Below are 27181 nucleotides of genomic sequence, written 5' to 3' on the forward strand. Positions count from 1 at the left end.
GCCGTGGGTCAAAAATTTGCCAATAGAGATGTATTTAAGGAGGCTTTAGCAAAGTATGGTATAATACAGGGCAGAAATGTCAATATAATTGCTAGCAACAAGAAGAGACAAAAAAGAATAGGAGTTAAGTGTGATGATAACTGTCCATTCTACTTGTATGCTTCATGGGACTCAAGGAGGGCAACATTGGTTGTTAAAAGTGTAGTTAATGAACATACATGTCACAGGAATATGAAAAAGAACAAGCAATTAAAATCTGGTTGGGTGGCTAAACAATTCTTGGAGGTTTTCAAAACAAGGCCTCATTGGCCCGCCAAAGAAATTATAGAAACTATTAGGAGGGCTTTTAAGGTTGTGGTAAAAAAAGACTTTGCTTATAAAGTGAAGTATGCAGCCCACAAAATGTTACATGGCTCAATGTATGAGCATTACAACAAGGTTGGTGGGCACATAGCAGCACTGAAAAGAAGTAGCCCTGATTCAACCATTGAGCTAGTCATTGATGGATGCAAACACCAAAACCCACCTGTTTTCAAGAGGCTCTTTATTTGCTTTGAAGGTTTACAAAAGGGGTGGAAAGATGGATGCAGAAAGGTCCTTTGTGTGGATGGTTGTTTCCTCAAGACCTTCTGGGCGGTCAATTACTATCTGCTGTGGGCAGAGATGGTAATGACCAGATGTTTCCCTTGGCATGGGCTGTGGCAAAGGGGGAAAATAACCTGTCCTGGGAATGGTTCTTTGTTCAGATTCAAAAGTGCTTAGATCTAGGACAAGGGGAAGGCATATTCATAATCTCTGATGAGCACCAAGTAAGTCATATCACCAATTTGTTTTACCTAATTAATTTTGTTGAATATTGATTTTTCTTTATGTACATAACTGAATGTTGAATATTGATTTTTCTGGAAGGCAATATTAAATGTTGTGGCTACAATTCTCCCAAAATCTGAACATAGGCACTATGCCAGACATGTTTTTGCTAACTGGCATAAGGCACACAGAGGAGATGAGATGAAGCTACAATTCTGGAAAATTACAAAATCTTATAACAAAGCAGATTACACTGAAGCATTGGATGAGCTGAACACCATGAACCCTGATGCTGCTACTGCTTTTAAGGGATATAATCCTGAATGCTTCTGCAGAGCTTTCTTAGACCCATCATTCAAGACTGATGCTATCATAAGTAACATGGTGGAAACACTTCAATGGATACATAATAAATGCAAGGACAAAACATATCCTCTACATGCTTGAAGATATCAGGGATAACCTTATGCAAAGGTTAATGTTGAAAAGACTTGATATGCAGAAGTGCACTTCAGCCTTGTGCCCCAAGATCCAAATGAAGCTTGAGAAAGAGAAGGAAAAATCTGCCAACTGCGATGTCACACCATCAACTGAAACCTTATTCAATGTAAACTATTACTTTGATCAGGTGGTGGTTGATTTGGAAGCAAGAACATGTACCTGCAGGAAGTGGGATATGCTTGGCATACCTTGCTGCCATGTTATTGCCTGCATATTCTACTTGCACAAGGAAGCAGAAGACTTTGTTTATGAATGCTACAAGAAGGATTTGTACTTAACAGCTTATGCAGGTGAGTTTTTTTTTTTTTTGTAATTCAGTTCACATGTAAAGTTCTTGTTTTAGATTTCTATCTTCTAACTTTAATATGTTCTGTTGTAGGTTTTATTCTCCCATGTGAGGGGGAAAGACATTGGCCGAGGATTGAATTTTCCATTGATCCACCCCAATTAAGATAGGGCCCGGAAGACCAACAAAAAAAAGGATCAAGGATCCATTTGAGTTGCCAAAAAAACCAGGAACATTGAGCAAGACAAGGATGGAGATGACTTATTCTATCTGTGTCAGAGGACATAATAAAAGAAGGTGTCCCAACAAAGACACTGCTACTGTAAGGGAATCAACTCCTAAAAGACCAAGGGGAAGACCAAGGAATGATGGTCAACCCCCTAAGCCTAGGTCCACTGCACAACCATCTTCTAGCTTTGCTCAACAAGCAACCCAACAGCCTACACAAGTGACAATTACATCTGCTCCAACTATGGCTTCTGCGCAAACCACCACCAACACTGGACACCATTATGCCACTGGCCATCCAAGTCAATTGGGTAGGGGTGGGAGAATGATTAAGGGTGGAATAGGAGCTAGAGGTGGAAGAGGAGGTAGAGGAGGATCTGGTTCTATGGCTAACACTAGTGGAACAAGAGGTAGGAGTGGAGGATCAAGAGCAAAGGGGAGGAGGGGTGGATCAAGAGGTAGGATACCTGTAAGGGTTGGAGTCTTATTTGCATCTAATGGCACTGCAATCACAAGAGTGAGTCAATTAGTAAGCCCTTCTGTTTTAGAACTTGTTGTATCAATATATGCTAATTAACTCTTATATTTTTTTTTCTTGTACAGGCTTCTGGTACACCAACAAGTTTGCATGGTCAGTCCCTTCCTGGAACACAATTAAGTCAAGTCTGATGTCTTCTACTGCTGCTACTCCTTTTTTTTTCCTGATATTCAAGTTCATTTGCATCAGTTGGAGTAGCTATGTTATTTTGGGGTTGTTATTGTAAACAATGCTACTAATTTTTTGGGAAAACTCTGGATGTTGTTATCTTTTGGCATTATATATGTTAATGCCCTAAACTTACTCTTCTAATATTTAGGCATTATTAACATATGCCATGCTACTTATGAACAAGTTGTTTCAAATGTTATGACTTCATTTTGTTTTCAATGATACTAATGTACTTGGAAATGTCAAACAAAATATGAAATATGCTCATCTTATTCATCAGTTCTTCAACATTACATTAAATAAAAATTTGCCCCTACCATACAAATCTTCAACTACAGTACATTGCTACACCCACTACTACTTCAAATAGAACAGTAAACAAGCAAAGAAAACCCATGAAAAAAACAGAGACGTTGAGAAATTCTTCTCGTTCGTAGAACTCTTCATCAATTCAATGCGTATTTGTGAAATTTCAAGCTTCATATCTTGAATTTCTTCCTCAAGATTGTCCTTTTTTACTTGCAATTTCTTAATCTTCTCTTCCATCAGCTTCTTCTCATATTCCATTTCAGCTATGGTAGTATCTTTCTCACTTACCTAGTAACGAAGGTCATCAATGTCATTGCTCCCAGCAACCCACTTGAAAAACTCACATCCTCTCTCCTATAAATTTCCAATTTCAAACTTAAATCAACAATTAAATTATACTGGAACTTTTAAAATCACAAAAAAATTAGGGGAAATAAAACCACATACAGGCCATAAAGAGCAGCCATGAAATCGCATCCCAACATTAGGCCCATTCCTAACAGTTCCAGCAACAACATTTCTCCCACAATTACACTTCACCCTTTGACTCAAACCCCCCCTTGAATTGGATGAAGAACCAAATCCAAAAGACGTAGCGTTCCCCCCAGGCATAATGTTGTTAGCACACAACATTTTATTTTTTTTTATGAGGAATAGCACACAGCAATTTAAAGGGAACTAGTGTTCCAATTCACAAAATATAAGAGAGCAGAATTTCATTTGGAGAAAGAAGAGAGAATAACGAGAAACAGAGGAGATTTTAAGAGAAAAGGGGGTGGAAATATTAAAAGGTTTTGTTTTTTAATAAATAACGATCATATGCCACGTAGGACATGTAACCTGTTACATCCGGTAAACTGACCTGTTAGGACCAACAAAAGAAAAAGTGTAAAAGGTGAGATTATTAAATAATAATCGAAAGGTGGGATTATTAATAACGAACCGAATAAAGGTGAAATTATTAGAATTAATTTTTCCTCGAGAATATTCACTTTGATGCTTAAGTTAATATTTGAAAGGGAACAAAGATACTCTGTATAATCTTTCTCGAGGAATGTGCATAAATAAACAAATTGACAGTACCTTGGGATTTCCCCTTCGAAAGTTATACAGAGTACTTACTTATTTTGGTGGCTGGACTTGGACTTAATGGGCTTCTTTTGGAGTTTTGGGGAGCATGTTAAAAGTTTAGGTTGGGCCTAAATTCACTTAGATTGGCCTATCAATTTGTTAATTTGTGTTGGACTGTTGGACATATAAGAACTTAGATATTTACATACCTAAATAGCAAAGTTTTTTTTTATTTTTTATTTTTTATTTTTTATTTTCTTCTCTTTTTTCTCTTTTTTGACGAGAAATAGCAAAGTTATTTAGACAACCAAATACTCATTCCATTTTGTATTAGTTGCAACACTTTTTATTTTCGGCCGTTTCATATTAGTTGCAACACTACTATATTTGAACACTATTATGTGTTAATAAACATAGTATTACAATACTCTAGTACAGATTTTTTTTTTTTTTTTTTTTTTGAAAGAACAATACTCTAGTAATTAGAGAGTTAGATTTCATAAGAAAGGGGGGGGGGGGGAATTACATAATAAAATTTAACCTTGGGTAATGATATTATATAGTGAGACGGAGCATCTTATTGACAATATATATCAACTAGAATATAATATACAATGTAATTTTTTTCTCTAATAGCGTATGTAGAAACAAAATAAGGCAATTTTTTTTTTTGGCAAGATAATTTCATGTTGTAATCTAGACATGAAAGCATACTTGATTAATAAAAATCAATGGAAAATATTTTTTGAAAGAGGAGAAAAAGTTGACATTGCCATATTCTTGGCTTGTAGTAATAAGTGACAATGAAAGCATCTTTGTAGCAACTACTAGTAGCTAGCAAGGTGAAAACTAAATTCACCGTTGACTTTTTGGAATTTAATTAGTGATTTTTCACCATTTCACTATCTACTCGAAACCTATACTAAGATCCCTATAGTTTTCCTTCTATAAATTTAGGAAGAAATTTGTCAATATCACTTTTTTCCTTTTATTTTATACAAAATTTATTATTTAGGACCATAAATAGATATTAATTATATATGAAAATAATAATAAATAAAGAATAATATTTCCATATTCAATATGTTTTTGGATGAATATGTCCATGATCTTTATAAGAATACAAAACATAAAGTATTTTTATTAGGATTTTCTAACGTATATAAATTGCAAGAGTATATAATATACATTAAATTAGCTAAAATTTTATTTTATTTAAGGAATATGGCACATTAAATTAGTTGGTAAAAATTTTATTAAGTGGGGTCATCATAGCATAAAAAAGTGAGAGGAAAAAAAAAAACTTATGCTATATAAAGGTAACTTCAACCTAGTTTCTCTCTAAATTTCTTCGTACCACAAATTTGAACACATACACTTCACTAAAACTAAACTCTCTTTCTTCAATCTAGTTTCTCTCTAAATTATTAACAAAAAAAAAAAAAAAAAAAAAAAAAAAAAAAAAAAAAAGCCCTAGGTTTCAATCATATTATATATTAGCTCCTAAGTTAAGCATAATTAGTTAGCTAATACAATTATCCTTTTGAATAGTAGTATATATATAATTCATAGAAAATGGAAAATGGTGATCAAAACATTATGATGAATACAAAAAGATATGCTCTTCTACTAGCAGCACATGACTCAGAGTACGTGAAGAAAGTGTATGGAGGATACTTCAATGTTTTCGTGGCGGCTTTCGGGGAAGAAGGAGAGACATGGGATTTGTATAGGGTTGTGGAGGGTGAATTTCCAAATATGAATGAGCTTGAGATGTATGATGGGTTTGTAGTTAGTGGGAGTCCTTTTGATGCTTATGGAAATGAGTATTGGATCCTTGAACTTTGCATTCTTTTGCAAACTCTTGATTCCATGCAAAAGAAAATTCTAGGCATTTGCTTTGGTCATCAGGTAACGAAATAAACATACTCCCTCTGTTTCAAAATCATAATACGAGTACTAGGTAGTTATATATTTCAATTGAATCATTATAGGGCTCTCTCAAGCAAGAGCATATATAGGCATATAGCACCATGCATGTGTATGTTGTTTAAGATGATAGAATACACGATTTATAATTTTGATATGAACATAAATCTTAAACAAATTTATGAAAAATATATTATGAGTGTAAAGCATGTTTATTTTCAATTATATTACAAACCAATATATTGTGATTATAGTGAGAAAAAAAACAACGAGCATATTCGTTTGGAGAATCAAGCGATTGTAATTATGGTTAAGCATTTTCATAATAGTTACAATTATGCGACAGTTACCTTATATGCAAGAAATAAAGTAAGATATATATATATATATATATATATATATATATATATATATATATATATATATATATATATATATATATATATATATATATATATAATTTACTTACCTTATACAACGAGGAGGCCTATTGTTTGACCAGGTTTTGTTCTCGTGATAACTAGCGCATCAATATAGTAGGAATTTATTTATTTTATTTTATTTTTATGGGGTTTGATGGAAATATATAATCTTAAATCTTTATCAATACATAAAGTGGAATATATCTATTAAAGAATATTTTTGGACTATTTTTTTCATAAAATACTACTTTACTAGAATATTTGTCGAATATTAAAAAAACATTTTTGACTTACCAGATAATACAATTGACATGTCATGATAGCGATAATACAATGACTTGTATGAACTTATAAAAAAGAACTCTCTCAACCGGTCCTAGCTAGCTAGTAGTAGAGCACAATTAATTGAGTCCGTTTTCATTTAGTAAATAGATAGAACATATTTATCCTTTTCTATATAAGTATTTTTTTTCAACTTAGTCATAGCTATAATATGTTGAAACTTGAAAGTTATAAGACAAATATATCTTAAGAATAAAATAAAACAGTTTAAATTAGTTGACGCACTCTATATAGTTACAAGTTAGAAAGTAACCTATTATCATTAATTACTATCATCATAATTTGATTTGGATAGTACTTTTTATAGGTGTTATGCAGGGCATTGGGAGGAAAAGTGGCAAGATCTCCTACAGGATGGGATATAGGATTAAGAGAAATAAAAATAAATAACAAGGAATTTTTGACCTCTCAACTTAATTTAGAGGTTTCGAGTCATGAAATTCCACAAACCCTAACAATAATTAAATGCCATCAAGATGAAGTGTGGGAGGTGCCATTTGATGCTGAAGTTGTTGCATTTTCTGATAAGACAAAGGTGGAAATGTTTACCATTGGCAACCACATTTTGGGCACTCAAGGTCATCCCGAATATACCAAAGACATTCTTTACAACCTTATTGATCGTCTACTTAACAACGGCTCTATAAAGGTATTAACTCCGATGTTAAAACTTAATTCTCCATATCACATAATGTTTAGTTTTCATAATCTAAAATTTAATACCATGTGAATTGTTTTGACACGAGCTTGCTACCATGCATACCTTTTTAATTTCTAATTTGTTTCAACTTTGTCCAATACATAGGAAGACTTTGCTGAAGCTACACGGTCGAAAATAGAAAACATTGAGCCTGATAGAAAACACTTGGAGAATATTTGCAAAAACTTTCTCAAGGGAAGACATAATCTTTCGTATGGATTTGTTGAACTTTTCTAATCTAATGTAGCAATTAGTGTTCAAGTATTGTACCGTCGAAACTAGCTAAATTGTTTACAAGTTATCCGATTATGCTAGTATTATGTTACTATTATGTCTTGATCCATGTTTACAATTATGAGTCTATGACATATTAATCTGATCTCAACATTAATTTAAGCTTAAATTGTTAGACTTGGGCTCAACCTATTCTTCTATTTATTTCTTCCAAAGCTGGTCTAGGATTGATTTATGCATGGTTTGGAATTGAATAGCATCTTAAGGCTCAAAATTTGAGATCCTGAACCAGAACCAGAACCTATTGCGACAAGGCTTTAATTTTGTTTTGTTCCAATTCTAAGTATTCTAAATTTTAAATTAGCTCACCCGTAATCCATAATGTCCCACGTGTAAAGTGTCACACATGATTCCAGCGATAACAAGATATGTTTCAATTGAGAATATTGTATCTTTGAGATATGGAATCAACCCTCCGCAATTGTGGAATCCTATCCCCATGTCGGAATGTTGTGAATATCAATTACGATTAAGAATCTCCAATTTTTAAGCAAAATCCAAGCTTATACGCATTAGCACAATAAATGGTGTTATATACATTTGGTTTTCTTTTCCCTTCTTAATACAATGGAGAATGAATCTTATTCTTAAGCTGATAACGATAATTATATCATATACTTCCTCCATTTTTTTATTATTGCACCATAGAGGTTGGGTACAAATATTTTAGTAATGGAAAAAAGTAAGAGAGAAAAAGGTAAAAATACAAAATTGTCTATGTGACATATTGATAAACTAAAAAGTAAGTGTGAAAAAATAAGGGTATATTGGGTATTTGTATTATGAACACAAATAATTTTTTTCCTAAAGAGAAAATGGTGCAATATTTGTAAAACTTCCTAAAAAGACAAGTGGTGCAATAATAAAATAACGGAGGAAGTATCATGTTTAAGATCACCAATTATCGTATTATCAGAATTTGACTTTTTTTTTTTTTTTTTTGTATTTTAAGGATTCAGTTCTTACTATTTATAGGGAAAATTGCATCTTAATTTATGATAGAAGGAAAGTAAATTTAATGCAATAATTTTTTAAACTTTTGCGCTATATGAAACTAATTTTAATATGTTATTTTTACTTAATAATTGAAAACAAATGGTATAAAGTAATACGCTGTTGGAATTTTATTTATTTATTTATTTTTTCAGGTGATGTCAACTTATTAGTAAATCAATATGGTAACCAAAAAAAAATGAATAAAGTATATGAAACGAAGAAAGTATGCAGTTAAAGGGCCTGTTCTCTTAAGATTATTTTCAATTCAGTTCAATTCAGTTCAATTCAGTTCTTAATTTCCTTCTCTCATAAAATATTCAGTTCAGTTCTGCTCAGCTCGGCTCAGTTCAGTCAATCAGAGATTTTCAAGTTGAGTTTTGCACACAACAAAACCTTCCATGTTCTATACAGTTACTTGAATGATATGATAAAATGATAGAATCAATCAATCAATTACATACTACTAAAATTGAATCTAAGGGGACACTTGACAATGTATTATTAAAAAAAATTCCGCCAAAATTACTTTCTAAAAAAAATCATTATTATATCAAAATAAGATTGCATTTAGATTATGATTTTATTTTATATAAAATTTAAAGTAAACTTCCTAAAATATCTAACTTGCACATTATAACTATTATATATTTAAATATTTCCTCTCATATGTTTTTATTGTTTTTATGTATTTCATGCGTTTTAATACCTGATCAATCCATTCACTTTTTATATGTATATAATTACTACTTAGTATATTTTTTATTATAATTATTCAACGAATGCACGGGATTTAACCTAGTTACATAATATAAATGAATTAAATCACACAAGAATTATTTTATAATGAGGAAACCGTCCTGTCCCACACCTTTTTCAACAAAAAGGGAAAGATTAGCAAGCCTTCTGTCAATTTAGAATCTAAGAGGTTGCTTAGTAGCGATGTTGAGAGTGGTGTTACAAACTTAACCACCAACCACCATGGATGCCGGTAGTGAGATGATGGTAACTAGAGAGCCTTAAAGGGGTGATGATGCCACTTGCCCCCCTAACTTTCAGGGGTCTAGACAGGCTAAGGACAAGGGACCGGGGAGAACCCATATCTTCTTCAACAGATCAAGAATTAATTAGTCCCTTAAGATTTCCGATTTATCTTACTCGGATCTCAGTCAGGGGAAAACCTTGAATTTCTTCAAAGGTTTTTCTATTTCATGGATGATTGTACGAGTGAAAGAAATACCACTGATAACGGGCATATGGAAGCTCACAAGGCAAAGGAATCAAAAGTTCATGTAACCTTGTTCATGCCTAAAGGTGGGCATCGTGCCGTGCCGGGCCACCGCGGGCCGTGCCTGGGGTTGGCTCATGTCGGGTGACAGGCTAAAACCGTATCACCTAATCAAAAGTAATTCCTAAAACCACTAACTAATAATAGATAGGGAAGTAGGGTCGAATCCACAGGGAAACGAGTCTTTCTATTCCTAATTAATTATTATAATCTAAATTATTAAGTAACTAAAAGTTGTTATTTAAAGGAACTATACTACGAAGAATATGAGTAGGGAGAAATCAAATGATAAAAGACCTAGGGCATAGGTTCGCCAATAAATAATATTCTAGGGTAAAACATAACAATCAATCATCAATACATCAATTAATCAGATCATAAAGTGCTTTCGCTACATATTACAATCACAGAGTTAATTTACCGGTATTAAATCTCATCTCTCGAATCTCGACCTAACCATTTATAAATTAGTCTACCTATTGAAACTAAGCCTAAACATCAATTCTCATCTCTCGAATCTCGAATCAATATTGCTAAACTCATACGAATTAAATCTGGCCAAATCTAACCGCATAGCATTAAATCAATCAATAGGAAATTAATCAAGCATTGACAATTAACAATAATAAATTACCTCTTCATATCATTTATGGATCCCCATAACCCTAGAAAGAAAACTACTCACACATAATTAAATATAAACTAAACAAAGCAATTAAACAAATCGTGATGAAAGAGAGAGAATAAATAACTGAGATTAAAGGAAAATAAATCGTTACCACAGTTGAAGGAAATAAGAGATGGAATTAAACAAAAAGTTGTAGAGAGAGAAAATAATAGTAGAGTTTAAGAGGAGAGAGAGAGAAAAGTTAGAGAGAGAAAGAGATTCAAGGAAAAGGAGAAAGAATACTAAACTCGCTTAACAAAAGCGTATATATACTAAGCTCGAAAATCCTAAGTTAAAACAACTTAAACGACGCTTAAACTTCTCCTCAGAAACACGTGCCCGATCGGGCGAGGCACCGCCCGATCGGGCCCGCCTTTTTCTTCGCCCGATCGGGCCCGGCTATATGCTGGACTTTGATTGGGCTTCATTCTTGGCCCAATTCGAATCTCCACTTCGGGTCTTGAATACTCGGTGTCCAAATGCAATCGGTCATGCCTTCAAATGCTCGTAGTTGTACCGCAATAATCCCGGGAAAAAGCTCCAAAGATGCAATTTCCTACAAAACTCAACCAAAACTACGAAAATACTAGAAAACACCAATTAGTAATAAAAGTGGCTCTAACGAGCCAAAAACACTACTAATTATGACCAAGGGATGAGGGTAAAACACTATATAAAATGGACATATCATCGGGCCAACTTTATGGCGGGTCGTGCCGTGCCATGCCACCTTTTGGCACACCACATCCCACGACATGGCACGTGGCGGGCCGTGCCGCAGCGGGCCGCCTCGATTTTTCCAATTTTTTTTTTTTTTAAATTTAAAAAAAATCGATATAATATTTTTTTTGAACAACTTTAAAAATGAGTATATTTAAATAATTTTATTAATTTATGTTTATGTTTTTGTATTATTATATTACTCTGTTTTATTTAGCAAAAAGCAACAATGCATATAATTAAAAACTTTACGAGTGTGATAAGCCGATAACTCAAAAATTGATGAATAACTTATTTTATTATATGTCAGTACAATAGATCGATAATACAATAATTTATAATGATGATTAAAAATCGTACAATAATTGGTGAATAACTTAATTTTATAGCTTATTTTAATCGTGCCGCCCGCCGAGTTTGTGCCGTACCTGTTTTTCAAAAATTTGCTCACAGCACGGCCCATGGCCTACACAAGTGGGCCACCATGCCAGACCATGCCTCTGGCGGGCTCGTGCCAGGCCGTGCCAGTTTCGTGTCGGGCTTGTGCTACCCGCGTGCTGGCACGGCCAATGCCCACCTCTATTCATACCTACTAAGATGGTGGGTTCGGAGAAGAGGAATCGCACCAAGAACAGCCAAAAGGAAAAGGCTATACGATATATGGATGCCACCGTGGTAAACAATGTTGTTGGGCTTCCCAAGTCCAGCACCGTTGCCATTGAGAAGTTAAACTATTATTTATCTACTTGCCTAACTTTAAGCAGCAACGAGGGTTCAAATATCGAGGAGGGGAGTGAGGAACCTGCGAGAGTTTTAACTAGCACTGACATCGCTGAAGTGGAATCCGTATACTCTAATGAAGAAGATCGGGCCCCATGAGTTTTAAACCAGGCTAGGTGCAATCCTTTCCACCACTCTCTACTTTCAAGTTCTCTGCCTCGTCAAGGAAGCACGGAAGGCCACTTAGGTTAAGGGTGAAGAACAAGACATGTAAAAGGTATTACAAGGTTTGTTTTTGCAGAATAAAGAAACGCAAGGGATCAAGTGTAGAGCTTCTTATGACTAGTACTAGCGATGAATCCCCTCAAACCTCTTATTTGTATTTTCAAGCAATCCACAATGATTGTACCCCCAATCCCTTTTTAGCACTTGTATTAGTAATTAGTATGGTTAACAGAGTCAAGTTGTCTTACTGTAGTATCGAGTCAGGTGGGAGCTAGACTCCTTTTGGATCGTTGTAAAAAATAAAAAAAAAGTATAGTTCACTAATAAACAAGGACCCCACATAACACATTGAGAATTTGAGATAGAGACAAAATAAATAAGACAGGTGCTTTAAATTTTATTTTTTTTATCAAATAAAATAAAATTGGTTGTCATAAAATTTGCTTATTCTCCTTTTTTAGGGGAAGTTACTCAGTAGTTACATATCAATGGATTGCCTTTTTTAAATTCAAATTCCTTAATAGCTAAGAAGTTCAACACTTGAGATAAATGCAGCAAGAGATTAGGTTATGAGGTTATCCCCCTACTTCCTAGGAAAGTAAGAAGTGCAATTGGTGAGATTCAAACTTGTGAGTTCCACATCAACTCTACCAAACTTGCTTGGTTACTTACAAATTACTTATTGTTTACATTAACTTGAAAGTCAATTTAGGCTTTTCACTCAATTTATAAATCAACAATACACTACTAAATTTAATCTTAAAAAAACTGGGAGACTAATACAATAACTCCATAAGATAATCATAACCGTTGATACAATTTGTTATAATTAACAACTGTCAAATTAAGCCTTAGGCTATCTTCTTTTAAGCATATAAGTACAAAGATGTTTCAAATATAATAACCCCCATTTCAATTCACGGCTTAGAAGATTAGTTTTATTGATGTTAACACAAATCTAATCAATTAAGGAATAATCTGGAAAGGAACAGACAGTCAGACATAAAGCATCCTTCTTATATATTTTCGCATGATTATTTGCGAAGATTAATAATCAAATGCAAATATTAGATATGAAATAATCATATAGCTAAGATACACTACATAGACCATTCATATTTATTTTCCAGCTCATGTTTCGAGCACACAATTGTTATCTAAATTTACCTACTGTCTTTAAACAATGCTTGATGTAATCACAAAGAATCACAGTACAAGACTGTGAGTCTGTCGAAGCTCAAAGCTACAGTTATCGATTCATGTATAAGCTTACAACACACAATCGAAAATAATCCAGTACCTACATGAGCAATCATTGAATGATATAAAGCTTTACAAATGTAATTGCTGGAAAACGGAAAGAATACACAGATTCTTAACCTCTGCTGTCGTTTGCTTGTGTATGATGTTTTGCTTGTATTTCTCGCTGAATTTAGCTGTCATGATTTAATAATAACATAAAGATGTATGTTATAGGCTTCAGATTGTTTAATTTGCCTTCTGTTTCTTTTCTTCTATTCACGGGTGTCTGATGGTAAGAACATAATGTACAGCAGTTTCATTCAGAATGTCTCGCTGCTACCACTTGCGCTTTCTGGCTGATTTTGATGATCTCTTCTGCTTTAAACCCCAGGAAAGGCTTGCTACATGCATCCTTCTTTTAGTATCAAGAATATCTAAGTTGATCTTTTTTTTGGCACCTAAATATCCTTGACAGTTAGCAGCACCACAGCAGCACTTAACCTCGGGCCCAAATTGCACAAACCTACAAAATCAGAAACCAAAGCCAGGACAGCATGAGGGAAGTCAATAAATCCAAAAAATCTTGTTACTATTCATACACGCTAACAGCACGTAGGGAGAACAACAAAGGGAAACAGATGAGAGTACGAGACGTCAAGATTGACATGCCAGGTTACTAGTGTCAAGTAAAAATCAGAGCAAGATTTAAGACAAAGCAATAAATAGAGTAGGAAAGGAAAAGATATATATACCGGTAATCATAGGTCAGTGGTTCTCCAATTTTTATGGGTCGAGCAGCAAAGACACCCACACGTATATCCCCTTCTACTTGCCTTCAATAACAAAATTATAGGATTATGACATTCATTCACTTTCCAGTGCAATGTAAAGAGAAGAAATTCCACAGGCAGGTTTTGCAGAGGATGACATTATCCGTAAATGAGTATATCCTGTTTATTTTCTGCGAATGACTGAGAACAATTTTACAAAAAATTTGTGCAAGACTGCCTATATTTAAAAGCCATTTTTTTCCAGCTCCAGATTACAAGGAGCAAACCCCAATTAAGTTTCTCTAAATTTTAATCTCATGTAGAATCATGGACTAGAAATACCTTCAACTAATCTGATAGCCTAGCCCCTCGTATTATAGGGGTAAAACTAACCATCAAAACCAACTATCACATAACTTTTAATCACCCCTAAAATTTAAAAATTCATAATCTTATTTAATAATGCCTAACATCAAGAAATTGTCAATGCCCTAATATGCTATTTGACCTACAGAAGTTGGCAAACCCCTAAGAGGTCAATTCAGAAAACCATGCAGGAAAAATCTTACTAAGATGGCAATTACAAGAAACAGATAATAGGTAAAGCTAAGGTCTTGCACTGTAGACTGCTAGAATCAGTTCAACAGTGAATCAACCGCATAGAAAACTAAGAATCTGGTATATTTCATTTTGTAGAAAATCTATTGAATAAAGGTTGACTAAAAAACCATCAAGCTAATCTGGCACTCTGATACTCCTATACAAAAGAGAATACCATACAGTTTCTTTTCAACCATCACTCAAAGTTCATAGTAGAAACAAAAAATTAACCAATTATAATCTTAAATGCTTTCATCAAAATGCCAAGCCATACAAGTTTTTAAATGTAAAGGGAGCAGAAGTAGGGCTAAGTAAATTACACAATAGCACTGCTTCTTTCACTTCATCAACAACACTGCAGGTGTCTATAGTCAAATCATTGCACAGCACCAACAATTCATATCACTTCACAATCATTAGTCACAAATTCACAGTAGGAAGGTCAAAGTAACTCACCATTTCTCTAACTTGCAGTTTGGGTCACAACTATGATTCAGGAAACGAGATGCATTCCCCTTGAACGTTGCATCGATTGTGAAGTCTTTACGGATTTCGCACATGTAAAAATTTTTCACCTCTTTGTGTTTCATATCCCATAGCCTTTGTGTACATAACAGATCATCAATAACTGGTTAAGAAACAGATGTAAAAAGAGGTTAAGGTTAACAACAAATTTTGTACACAAAGTTTACAGAAGACAGATATTTTCGACACTTGTAGCTCGAAATACAACTAGTTACTAACACATGTTCCTTTGCAGCAAGCAACCTCTCAAGTATGAAAGTCAAACTTGTTCTCTTCAATAAATGTAAGGTGTTCTCGTCTGTTTTTATCAAGAACTGATCTGACTTTAATACCAATACTATTACACTTTGGCCTTGTTTTTACACTAACATAAGAAAAAAAAATCATTTAATAAGTAGATTTATCTCAATAATGTGTACTTTACAATTATAAGAAGTTACATACCTAGTTGTAAGTAAATGAAAATGTAAGTTTGAGAATTTTTTTATGGTAAACTCCATTATTGCAAAATTCCAGATTATGGAAATTTCTCTTTTCCTTATTAGCATCAAAAAATTTGTTAGATTAATTTTGTTAAATTTTATATTGTGACCTCTAATTCTGCAAATTTTAAGATGGTGGGTGTTATAGAAAATCATATCTTCATTCCCTTCCTCCATGATCAACCACCACTACTACCCTCCTCCATGCTTGCCACCCAGCCCACCTTCCCTAGAAAATCCTTTTTCTCCACCCTCTTTAAATCTACATTTCTCTCCCCCATCACATCCGCCTCCAATACAATCTCTCTTTCTTTACCTCCACCCTCAAAACCTTTGGAATTTTCTCCTCTTAACCGCCACCAACTTCATCTTCTTCCTTCATCTCTCATCCTCCACCATGTTGGTCTCTAGATAAATCCAGCATCATCAATAGCAAGAATTAGAGATGGTATATGGTGGTGCTAACAGTAGTTGCAAGGTATGTGGAATGTTGGGTTGGCTGGTTGGGCAGTGGAATGTGGGCCAGTAAAAGATGAAGGAGAAGGGAAACAGTTATTTAACAGGTTTTATAAGGCCACAAAAATATATTAATCAAAAGTTTAGGGCAACCTTACAAAGAGGAAAAAATCTAAAACCAAGAGGTCCACCATCTAGAATTTCCAAATATATCTACTCAAGTATGGTTTGATCAAAATAAGAATAATATACAATTTTAAAATAAACCAAAGATAACAAATTCTCAAGCATAAAATATAGTACAAGCTTGACAATATGAATTTACAAATGCATCAAAAGAGTTAAATAAATAAAAAAAATCCTAACTATCGAGCAGAAAATTTTTCTCTTATGAGCATGTCATGACAGTAAAAACAAAATGCCACAGATTTTACACACTTAATGTTCAACCAAGAATCACAGTCCTTAGTTACTTATTTCAACAAAATCGAGACAATGCTAGTATTAGTAAAGAACTAGTTCCTCAATTGACAAAGGTACAGGAAACATGGATGCATGATTCTTAAAGATAAAACTGAATTGCTTGTAGGTGACGCTACAGCTTACATTACAAAACAATGATCTCGCAAATAGATCAGTAGATTATGAGTTATGACTAGTACTAATTTAATACTCCCTCCGTCCCTTATCTACATGCCTACTTTCCTTTTTTGGTGTTTCAAAATTACATGCCTAATTCTATTTAAAGAATGTACTTTTTGACAATATTACCTCTTTTTTATGAGTCGTCATCAATTTTCTTTATTTATTTATTTTTTTTTGTACTTTTGACATCATTTTCTAACACTCTCTCTCCATCTCTTCAATAATTACCAACTATCTTTTCTTTCTTTCTATCTCTCTAACCCCACATGCATATTTGCACTTCCCAATCATGGGATTTAAGGAATCTCTAAATTCCTTAATTCCCGTGAAAAATGGGAAGTAGCACTAGTAGAAAATAAGTGATGAGAAGCCCCAAATGGCAAGCGGTTTTAAAAATTCGCTTGCCATTCACCCATTTTTTTTAAAAAAAACCTGTAATATTAAATGGCAAGCGGTTTTGGCGCGAACCGCTTGCCAATATATATAATGACAAGCGGTTTGGGATTGAACCGCTTGCCATTAGATATATTGGCAAGCGGTTCAACCCCAAACCGCTTGCCATTTAAAAAAACCCTAAATCCGCGCCCCCCTCCTTTTATTTCTCTCTCTCCTCTTTCTTTATTCTGCTCTCTCTCTCTCCTCTTTCATTTTGGCTGCTCTCTTTCTCTCTCCTCTTTCTACTCACGTTTTCCCTCTCTCTCCTCTTCTCTTCCCTCTAATTCGCCCCTTTCTTTCATTTTCTCCTTTTTTTTGTTCTTTCTGATCTCATCAAATTCGAACATAACCGGTAATTTTGAGGATAATTTCGAGCAGATTTCGAGGATAATTTTGAGCAAATTTCGAGCAAGTTCGTGCATGCGTGTGGGTGTTCAAGTTTTTTAGGTCAAATTCGACCACGAAAACTCTAGATCTAGAGTTTTCATGGTCGAATTTGACCTTTAAAACCATAATTTGAAGCCAAAATCGGTGGTTTAGATGGTCATGGTGGGTTAGATCGGTGGTTTTTATTATTTATTTCGATTTTAGTTTTATTTTTTTTTAATTTGATTTTTGGTGGTGGTCGTGGTGGGTGGGGGTCGTGGTTTGGGTAGGGTCGTGGGTGGAGGTCGTGGTTTAGGTGGGGATCTGGTTTGGTGGGTGGGGTCGTGGTTTCGGTGAGGGGTTTTTCGGTGGGTGGGGATCTGATTTTGGGTGGGGGGTCGTGGTGTGGGGTGGTGGCTGGTGGCTGTCGTCTGGTGGTGTGTGGTGGTGACTGGTGGTGTGGGTGGTGGCTGATGGTCTTTGGTTGTTGAAAAGCATAAATTTTAATTGTTATTAATTTTTTTGTTAATTTATTTTTTTGTGATTGAAAATCAGAAATTGTAATATTATAACAATTAATTAATAAAAATATTAATATTTTTACATATGGTTTGATTATGTCTCAATTTAATCGAAAAAAACCAAAAAAAAAAAAAAAAAAAAAAAAATTAATACCCCTAATGGGCAGCGGTTTGGCGCCAAAACCGCTGCCCTTTCTTTACAATTGGCAAGCGGTTCTGAACCGCTTGCCATTTCAATGGCTATTGGCAAGCCCCCCAACAGGGAGCGGTTCAAAACCGCTTGCCATTGGGGGGTTTGAACCGCATGCCAATTTATTTTTTCTACTAGTGTAGGCATGTAGATAAGGGACGGAGGGAGTAGCATGATTCAAGAAGATTGCATATGAAAAACAAGTATATCTTACTTTCATCGCCAATTAACGCAAATTTGAAGCAGAATGCAACAAAATAAATCAAAATATGCTTATTACCTTCCCCAACATATTCAATGATAAAATCTCCCTTGCTCATAGCTTCAGCAGCCTCTACTCCCCATCCACAAAGTTCAGTCTGAAGAAAAGGAAAGCATAGATGTAATTTGTGAGATCAAACAATTAGACTAGGATAAAGTGCATATTTTAAAGACAAGATGACAAAGTAAAGCAGTTTTTTTTTTTTTTTTTTTTTTTTTGGTCTTAGCTTACAACAAACAAATCTGCTCATTACTTAAAGTAGCAAGCTTGCTTGTCCAATAATAACATCATAAAATCTTACCCTAACAATTTTGATCTTCTTCTCCCTGCGAAATGGTTTGTTTGTGCATGCATCTGAGCAGTGACAAGATCTTGAACAACTAATGCTTTGAACTCTACAAGATCAGATTGAATATGGAAATTATAGTATTAAAAGATGATGATGTATTATGGACAAGGACATGGGCACGTGCATAATTGATTATACGTCGAATGACAAACCACCATAGATGATGGTCGAAGGCATAATAAGAAATAGCTGTAAATAATTTGCATTGAAAGACACAGACTGACACTATGAAAGAAAAAAGAAGTTTGAAACCTCCCTACAGATAGATGAACCACTGTGAATGGCTTAACAGATCATCAAGAAATTCATGACATATATGACTCCAGACAGAAAAAGCTAAGCATTAGATCCTTGAACCTTATTTTATAAGAATTTGGGTTTTGCAGATTATTATGTAGTCACATTAATGTAAGGATTAAAAATAAAGTTTAAAAAACTAAAAGGAAAAAAAAGCCTATATATTTCAAATTCAATGAATGAAGAATGAATAATTAAACAGGACAACCAATTTATTAGGGGGAAAAAACAGTAAATATAATCTACATATGATACTAAATTACTAACAGTTTTTAGCGTAAATTATAATATCTAAAATTTAAAAGTACAAGGAGAAAACACCTGATTAAGATTCAATAAGATTGTATTTACGTACTTTCCTTTTATTACCTTAAGCCACAAAAGTAGACATATAGCAAGTATAACCAGATGCTATTAAAAAAAAAAATTAAAAAAAAAATTAAAAAAAATAAAAATAAAAATAAAAATAAAATAAAAAAAGAAGGAAAAAGGTGGATTTGAAATATATACATTTGTCATGCATTAGCCTATGAGTAATTTACTCATTCTAGACAATCCTATATATGTATATAAAAGGTTTAGCACCACTCAAGCAGCCACAGGGTCACTCACTAGTCACTATTCACTAGCCACTTTCAAAACAAGATACTAAAACAGAAAATGAATACTTCACACTTATTGACACTAAATCCAAAAAGAATGCATGACAAACAGAATTGCATCTGACCTGCAAACACAGTCATCAGAGCATGCTGAACGGCAACTTGTGCAACCGATATCCATAGAAGCATCTTCCCGCTTTTTCTTGACAAGATACACATCTAGATTTAGTAGTTAAGCCAATGACCATAAGAATGAAGAGAAGATAGTTCACTTGTTCATTCTATTTTGAGAGCATAAGTATCAGAAGCCCGAGGGATGTTTTTTCCTTTGCTACCAAACTTTGATGACAGTGAGTCTATTAAATATCGACTTTCAGCTGCCAAATTTAGAGCATTTCGTGTTTTTTCCTGCCCTTTCCCTTGCTCTGCAAAGAGTTCCATATAGACGAATTGAATTTTTATTTTTTTACTAGGATATTTTCTACAACAGACATGATCACATGAATTGATTATTTAAAGTCTAGTTGGCAATGGTAAAGAACAACAAAAGATATCTGACAGAAGAAATAAAAGAGGATACTGCGCCTAATATGCACATAAGGAGGTGGCTCCAATTTGTCAATTGGACTATCCTTCAGTGTAGACTCTATATTGAACTCTTCCTCAATGTATGGCAAATGCAAGCGAGAAAATACATCCTGAAATTAGAAGCAAGCATAAGTTTATTAATCTGATGACATATGTCAGGAAGTTCCACAGTTCCACCAATTTAACTTTTGTAAAACAGAAGCATTGCAAATGAATCCTCGACAGATCTTAACCTCTAATTCTATTATTAATATGGATGTCTACCAGTTGTATTCAAAAATCGTCTACATTAATTAACCTCTATGCCTCTCAATAAAAGGTGAACATAGATATTTTTGTTACACCTTTCAAGTAAAACAAAATATTCCTACAACATGCAATACAACATTATATTTTATTCCATTTATCTTTATCGCATAAATTATGCAACTAGATTTTAATAAACAATTTTACAAATCATGTTTTGCATGAATATATTCATGTATAAAAGTGACAATAGCTAGAAAAAGATCAAATCTGACCTCAAAATTATTAGTTGCTGCTCCATGCTGCTCAACCAATAAGAGACATCAGTCCTGTCAGCCAGCTTAATCAATGAATAATAAGATAGAAGCAGGAAAGATGAAAGTTGATAGATTCCTTGTATATACAAAGATGTTTTAAGATACACAAGTTACAGGCTAAGCAAACCATCATCAATTAAAATCAGCCTAAGTATGGCAACAGAAACAGAATATGGATACAATTCAAACTGAAACACAGGAGAGGACATTTTCCAAAACATGGTGAAAAAGAATTTTCAATTAAACAGCTATTTAAGAAAAATTACTAAAAAGTTAATTCAAACAATTACAGTACTATACTCCAAATTTTTGGTTTAGCAAAACTTTGACTGCTAACATATAGATAGGGGAGATGAAGATAATTAGGATCCAGACGTTTAAAGAAGGAAGCATCTACAAATAAAGGTAAAGTGTGGTATAGTGTTTGTGTAATAAGGATACATCATATATGCGTAATATAGATATCTTTTATAGTTAGTACCAGAAGTCCAGAACTCTATTATAAACAAACCTATATCCTTCAAAAAGACCCAAGTCATTCCCCCCCCCCCACTTAGCAGATGAAACCATAATACCAAAACTCCAACGTCTCTTACATAGGTTCACCAACACACCCCTTACTAATTGAGCGATTTCTCTATCCTCTCAGTCTCATCCCTGTATGGTTAATACAGATCCAAAAATATCGGATCTAAACAAAAATCCAACATAAAGGGGGTCTTGGTTAAGACTTTAAGGTATCAACCATATTTATCACTGAATACAACCCCACTCTCCACCCAGTCACCAATTTTCTTCACTATTATCTTTAGCTTCTATTAGGTACTTCATGCACTTATTTCTACAAGATAATTCCCATCAAAATGCTAGATTAAATAAAATCCATCTGATATTTTAAAACAATAAATGTAGACCAGCTAGATCCTAGTGGATTTTAGATCCAATAATTAGGAATTCAGACTAGAACTAATGGCAATAGGTTCATAATTTCCAGGACCAAGATAGGAGCAATTAAATCCGCTTGGTCTAAGCCTAGCAGCTTCAACTTTAATCTCATGTAAGTATTGAAAGTTTGCGCTCATACCTAGTCTCAATGTCTCATACATTTCTTCATCACCTTTTTGATACTCTCTCTTTAAGAATCAAATCCTCCGAGTCATTTCCGATTTTAGTTATTGTAGATTCCAGAAGTCCATAATCTTGGGATTATCTGCCTTCAAAATTCCCTATTAGGCATCTTGCTTCTTTACTCTTTAATCAACTTTCCGTTGGTATATTCCGACCTTCAACTTTTCCTTAACAAACTTAAGGTTCTGCATGAATCCTAAATAAGTCCAAACACTACCAAATAATCACTCTAAAAATCTTGAAACCTATTACTTCCTCCATTTTTTTATAAGTACAACATGTTAAGGAAGTACAATTTTTTGGAGAGGATAGAGATAAAGAAGTGGTCCCATGTGATGAGGAGAGAAATAGAGAAAAATCATATCTATAAGTAGTGATATTGCACCTATTATGCAACTTCCAAAAAAGAAAAACGTTGCACTTTTTAGGGGGGAAAAAAAGGAGGAAGTAATTAAAATTGTGTTGCAATGTTTACATAGTTTAGGAATCAAGAACTAAGGAACACAAGAAGATTCTACAAGGATTAGCAAGTAATTCAACATAGTTCTAGTCCTAGCCTTCAATTATAAAGGTTCAAGCTCTACCGATCAAGTGTTAGAGCCCAAAAATCTATCCAACCTCATGGCCACATTATATGCCCTACCAGACCGTTTGCAAAAAATCACAACCATATAGTAGCAACAAAGCCTCCTGCTAGCACTGATATATACTTTCTCCACCCCACCCCCCAAGATCCACCTCTGGAAGCACAAACCTTACATATCTCCACCCTGCTTAGGAAAACCTTTAATCAAAATAAGGGTTATAAGGATTACAGAAGTAATTCAAGTAAACTACCACCAATTCCCCTCTAGAATCAGAAGGTAAACAAACGACAAAAAGGGTCCATAAAGGTCTTTAACCTTAGTCTCATAAAAGCTACGTAGTATCAAAATATCTCCAAAGCATCACAAAAAATAAGACAAACCTAATCTCTGTATTTAAAGTTACCCCAATAGACCTAGTTTGAAAATATCTCCTTAACAAGAAGTTAATTTTTTGGTCAACTTTCCAACAGTGACCTAGAATTGAATTCAGATTAAATGCCTTAATGTCTGCTAATAATTTTGTGTGCAATGATTGTTTAATAGTAACAAATTGATGATCTTCTTACCACAGGGTTCAGCAAGAACAACCTATCCATAAATAGAATAATAAGATTGTACATGTACATGGTACATCACTACATCTAACTCCCCTACTTGGTTCCAGAGTGAGAATTAGGAGTTTAGTATTATATAGTAAAACTTCAATATAGGCTTTAATATAACAAGAAAACGGAGTTATTGTGTCAATAAATGCTTCTTGTTGTCATAAAACTAAATCAAATTACACCATATAATAGATAGATTAGATCTCAGTTCATAAATAATATACGAAGATAAAAAAAATGTTTCACTAGTAGGAATGAAACTGCCAATGAAGAAAAAGAGGAGATTGACCTCCTGCCGCCAATCTTTTGGGTGCCTCCAGCAAACAGTCCATCCCGGATGCTCACTCAGATGAATCACTTTATCTGGCCAAGCTGCACATTTATCATGTGAAGCCACTTCACACCTCACACAGCGCCAAATAAATTTCTGTTTACATATAAAGCATACCTGGAGAACAAAATGTAATCAATGTAGAAAGTAACTAATGGAATATGTAAACAATTATTTAAAGATATTGCATAACACCACACAAAATATTCAAATGAAAAGAACAAATAATTGCAGGTTAAAAATTACAAAAACACACAGATTATCGGTTCCACATAAATGAGTCAAATGAAGTACTACTTGAAGAGGAAGAAACAATCCTTAATAATCACATGCAACTCAGTTTGATCCAGGATTGATATGCTCAGTCATTTTAATAGTGTGAGGTTATCACGTTACGAAATCAACTTATGCCTTCTACGTGTGCACATGTTGTCCTATCCAGTATGTTATTTGAAAATACAGCCAATATCCACAGATATACATGTACGATTAATATACAAGTCCCCAACCTTTGATATTAATTAAAATAAATATATATATGGTAGGATTTATCGCTCTATCCAATTTTCTTTCAATTGATATTCAGCCAGATTATGGTAAACAATAATGATTTGTGTGGAATAAAGACAGATATTCGACTACTAGAAGAAACAGGATTTGTTGGACAACATATGACACAACAATTAGGAACATCAATTTAAAAGTTTACATGTTGAGGGCACTTGAACTTTCTTGAGACCGAATATCGAAAGTTATCCTTTGCACACTTCAAATGGTAAGTTCCCTTACACCCTCGGACAGCGCAAGAGACCTCATCTCCAGGGTAGATGTAACTTGAACATGCACGACACTCAACCTGAAAAAAGTCACTAGTGATAGTTAAGCTTACCATATGGGCAACACCATGTCTGCTAGAGCAAAAAATACAAATGTACAATCATCACAAGTTCAATCATAATCATATATCATATCAACATACATGAAGAATGTTAATGAGTTCTCTCAAGAACAAATTTGAATTAATAATACTAGTCATGACCAATCTATCAAGCAATAATATTTTCTAAATAGTTTAGCATGTAAAGGGCTTAGTTTTATAATAGATACAGAAAAAGCTTTCAAGCTTGTCATGACAACAGTAAAAAACTAAAAACGTATCTGTTTCCAGATTATGTTATTCTATTACTATCCGGTTCATACATGGGGTTTGTGTACATTTAATGCAGAGCGCCAAAGCCTTTTAAGAAACTCTGCCATGAGTTTCTATATTATAACAATCAGGTGAGCTATCAATAAGTTTCTATATTATAACAATCGGGTGAGCTATCAATAAGTTTGTCAATATGAAACTAAGAAGTGATGCTAGAACAAGATCTCACTAAATGGCTCAAGCATTTCACAGCAAACATCAGAACATTATCACTTCCAACTTTAACCCCCCAATCCCACAAAAAAACATAAATCCTAATAAATAGATGATGTGTAAGTCTCGGAGACTAGCTTTCTAGTTTCTACAAACAATGATTGCTCTTAACCTTAACGCCTATGACACGTAGATACAGAAAAAAAAATGTCAAATTGTGCTTAGACATTACACTGAAAACAGAATAAACAATTAAACATGCTTACTATGATAAATTTTGTTGGGGATTTTCTAGTAAACAAGGGTCACAAAGAAATGGAAATGGAATTATTGGTAAAACCTTCGAGGCGTGAACGAGATCACTTTCCCAAAAGTATAATTCCGACCCTATACTACAACCGAGTATCACGGAAATTACTCAGGAGATACAACAAAGAACAATTACTATCACTTGTAGGATGATAGCAATTCAATGTATAAAAGTGTTTGTGATTTTGTGAAAATGAACAACTGATAATAACTCTCTATGCCAAAGTGATAAGATAGAAATTATATTTCATCTCTCAACCTTAATTCATCATATGAGGAGTTTCTCATATATATAAGATAGTAGTACGTCATTACATTCTACCAAACGTAACAATACATTTAGTCATGCATTAAAACAATGTTTTATATCATGCGTTGAACAATGTCATAAAACATACATTAAACAATGCATTAAGGCATGCATTAAGTAACAATGCATTCACAGCCAAATGTTATCAAGAGATATGAAACTAAAACAATGCATTAAGACATGTCTTAAACAATGTATTAAGACATGCATTAAACAATGCATTAATAATCAATTGATACATAAGTTGTAATGCATCAAGAAACTGCCATACTAATGCAAGAGAAACCGAAACTGAAATCCTTTCTCTTGATTAGTTGTATACTACTACCTTAATCAATGTTGTTTAAGTCATGACACCTTAACCAAATGACTGAAACTTAACATAACATGAATAATAATCAACTAAATACTCTAAATTCTCCAACAAATTTAATGTTAAAGCTTGTGTACTAGGACACACATTTCCACTATCAATACAAACTCACAAAAGTTGAAATTATCAATCTCAAACAAGCATCCAATAATTGACAACTCTTAAATCCTAATCATCAATAATTCACAATTCACCATGCTCAAAATTGACGATTTTTAACTACATTATTCCGGAATTCTATCCTTGTTAATCGGAAATGATTCTCTCATCACCAACAAATATACAGAATAAAAAAATCTTCAGCAAGTAAATTACTCATTTCCAATGAACAAAGCGTCATGAAAACTAATCAAACAGCAAATATAAACCCTTAATTAACAATTGAAAATCAATTCACCTCAACCGATCAATCCACCAAAATCAATTAATTCAATTACACCGTAAATAAACCACAAAACAACAACAAATCATTTTAAAAACAATTCAAAAAGAAAAAAAAAAAAAAAAACAACTGCAAAAATTCAAACAAACAGCATTACCAATCTATTCGAACCCTCGAGAAACGGAAGAAAGCAACGATTCTCCGGAAACCCTAAACCCAACCTCCTCGCTTTCCAATCACCAACATAATCATCCAAACACTTGTCACCATTTCCACCAATAACCCTCTTCTTATCACAATCAATAGCACCAGAACTCATCCTAGTAACCCTAATTTTCAACAACCCTCTTCTACTCCCAGAAATTTCAGCAAAATCACCATTAATCGGAAGCTGGGGGCGCAAATCGAAGTCATCCATGTAATCTAGGGTTTTAATAGGGCAAGGAAAAAGAGAATCAGAAGAATCGGATAAAGAAGATTTGATTGGATTAGGGCAGTAATTTAGGGTTAGGGTTTCGGAATTAAGGAAAGGAGCACCAAAATCCGGCATGGTATCGTAGAAGATTAGAGGAGAGAGAAAAACAGTATAAGACTGAGGTTGGCTGTGTTCTTTAAGTTTTGGGGTGGAGGAATTTGGGCGGGAAGAATGAAAATTGTTTTGTGCCAAATTTGATGGGATACTTTGA

At 33.8% G+C, this 27181-nt stretch overlaps 3 protein-coding genes across 3 annotated transcripts; 2 read left to right on the forward strand and 1 right to left on the reverse strand.

The window, feature by feature from the left end:
- Positions 1–1288: 1288 nt before the first annotated feature.
- LOC145577680 (uncharacterized) lies at positions 1289–1767 on the forward strand. The gene is made up of 2 exons (XM_081635155.1): positions 1289–1601; positions 1691–1767. The coding sequence occupies exons 1-2, from the start codon at positions 1289–1291 to the stop codon at positions 1765–1767; spliced, it is 390 nt and encodes a 129-aa protein (XP_081491281.1).
- Positions 1768–5358: 3591 nt separating this feature from the next.
- LOC145578758 (gamma-glutamyl peptidase 5-like) lies at positions 5359–7686 on the forward strand. The gene is made up of 3 exons (XM_081636060.1): positions 5359–5825; positions 6915–7256; positions 7413–7686. The coding sequence occupies exons 1-3, from the start codon at positions 5490–5492 to the stop codon at positions 7542–7544; spliced, it is 810 nt and encodes a 269-aa protein (XP_081492186.1). The 5' UTR covers positions 5359–5489; the 3' UTR covers positions 7545–7686.
- A 5591-nt stretch (positions 7687–13277) lies between these two features.
- Positions 13278–27181, reverse strand: LOC145578759 (histone-lysine N-methyltransferase ASHR3-like). The gene is made up of 11 exons (XM_081636061.1): positions 26653–27181; positions 24468–24614; positions 23717–23875; positions 21066–21092; positions 20537–20654; positions 20082–20175; positions 19010–19103; positions 18727–18805; positions 15283–15454; positions 14209–14289; positions 13278–13979 (listed from the first exon to the last, which is right to left on the reverse strand). The coding sequence occupies exons 1-11, from the start codon at positions 27043–27045 to the stop codon at positions 13793–13795; spliced, it is 1551 nt and encodes a 516-aa protein (XP_081492187.1). The 5' UTR covers positions 27046–27181; the 3' UTR covers positions 13278–13792.

The sequence above is a fragment of the Chenopodium album genome, chromosome 14 (assembly GCF_948465745.1).
Source record: "Chenopodium album chromosome 14, dcCheAlbu1.1, whole genome shotgun sequence".
Classification (NCBI taxonomy): domain Eukaryota; kingdom Viridiplantae; phylum Streptophyta; class Magnoliopsida; order Caryophyllales; family Amaranthaceae; genus Chenopodium; species Chenopodium album.

What these genes read in the sequence shown, in the direction of transcription:
- LOC145578759 (XM_081636061.1), bottom strand. Translation starts at nt 27,045, where the DNA reads ATGCCGGATTTTGGTGCTCCTTTCCTTAATTCCGAAACCCTAACCCTA. An exon ending in CAAAAGATTGGCGGCAGGAG is followed by an intron (nt 21,093 to 23,716) that starts GTCAATCTCCTC and finishes TTGGTTGAGCAG; the next exon opens with CATGGAGCAGCAACTAATAA. An exon ending in CCACTGACCTATGATTACCG is followed by an intron (nt 13,980 to 14,208) that starts GTATATATATCT and finishes CTGATTTTGTAG; the next exon opens with GTTTGTGCAATTTGGGCCCG.
- LOC145577680 (XM_081635155.1), top strand. Translation starts at nt 1,289, where the DNA reads ATGTTGAAAAGACTTGATATGCAGAAGTGCACTTCAGCCTTGTGCCCC. An exon ending in GTACTTAACAGCTTATGCAG is followed by an intron (nt 1,602 to 1,690) that starts GTGAGTTTTTTT and finishes GTTCTGTTGTAG; the next exon opens with GTTTTATTCTCCCATGTGAG.
- LOC145578758 (XM_081636060.1), top strand. Translation starts at nt 5,490, where the DNA reads ATGGAAAATGGTGATCAAAACATTATGATGAATACAAAAAGATATGCT. An exon ending in GCATTTGCTTTGGTCATCAG is followed by an intron (nt 5,826 to 6,914) that starts GTAACGAAATAA and finishes TACTTTTTATAG; the next exon opens with GTGTTATGCAGGGCATTGGG. An exon ending in TTAACAACGGCTCTATAAAG is followed by an intron (nt 7,257 to 7,412) that starts GTATTAACTCCG and finishes TCCAATACATAG; the next exon opens with GAAGACTTTGCTGAAGCTAC.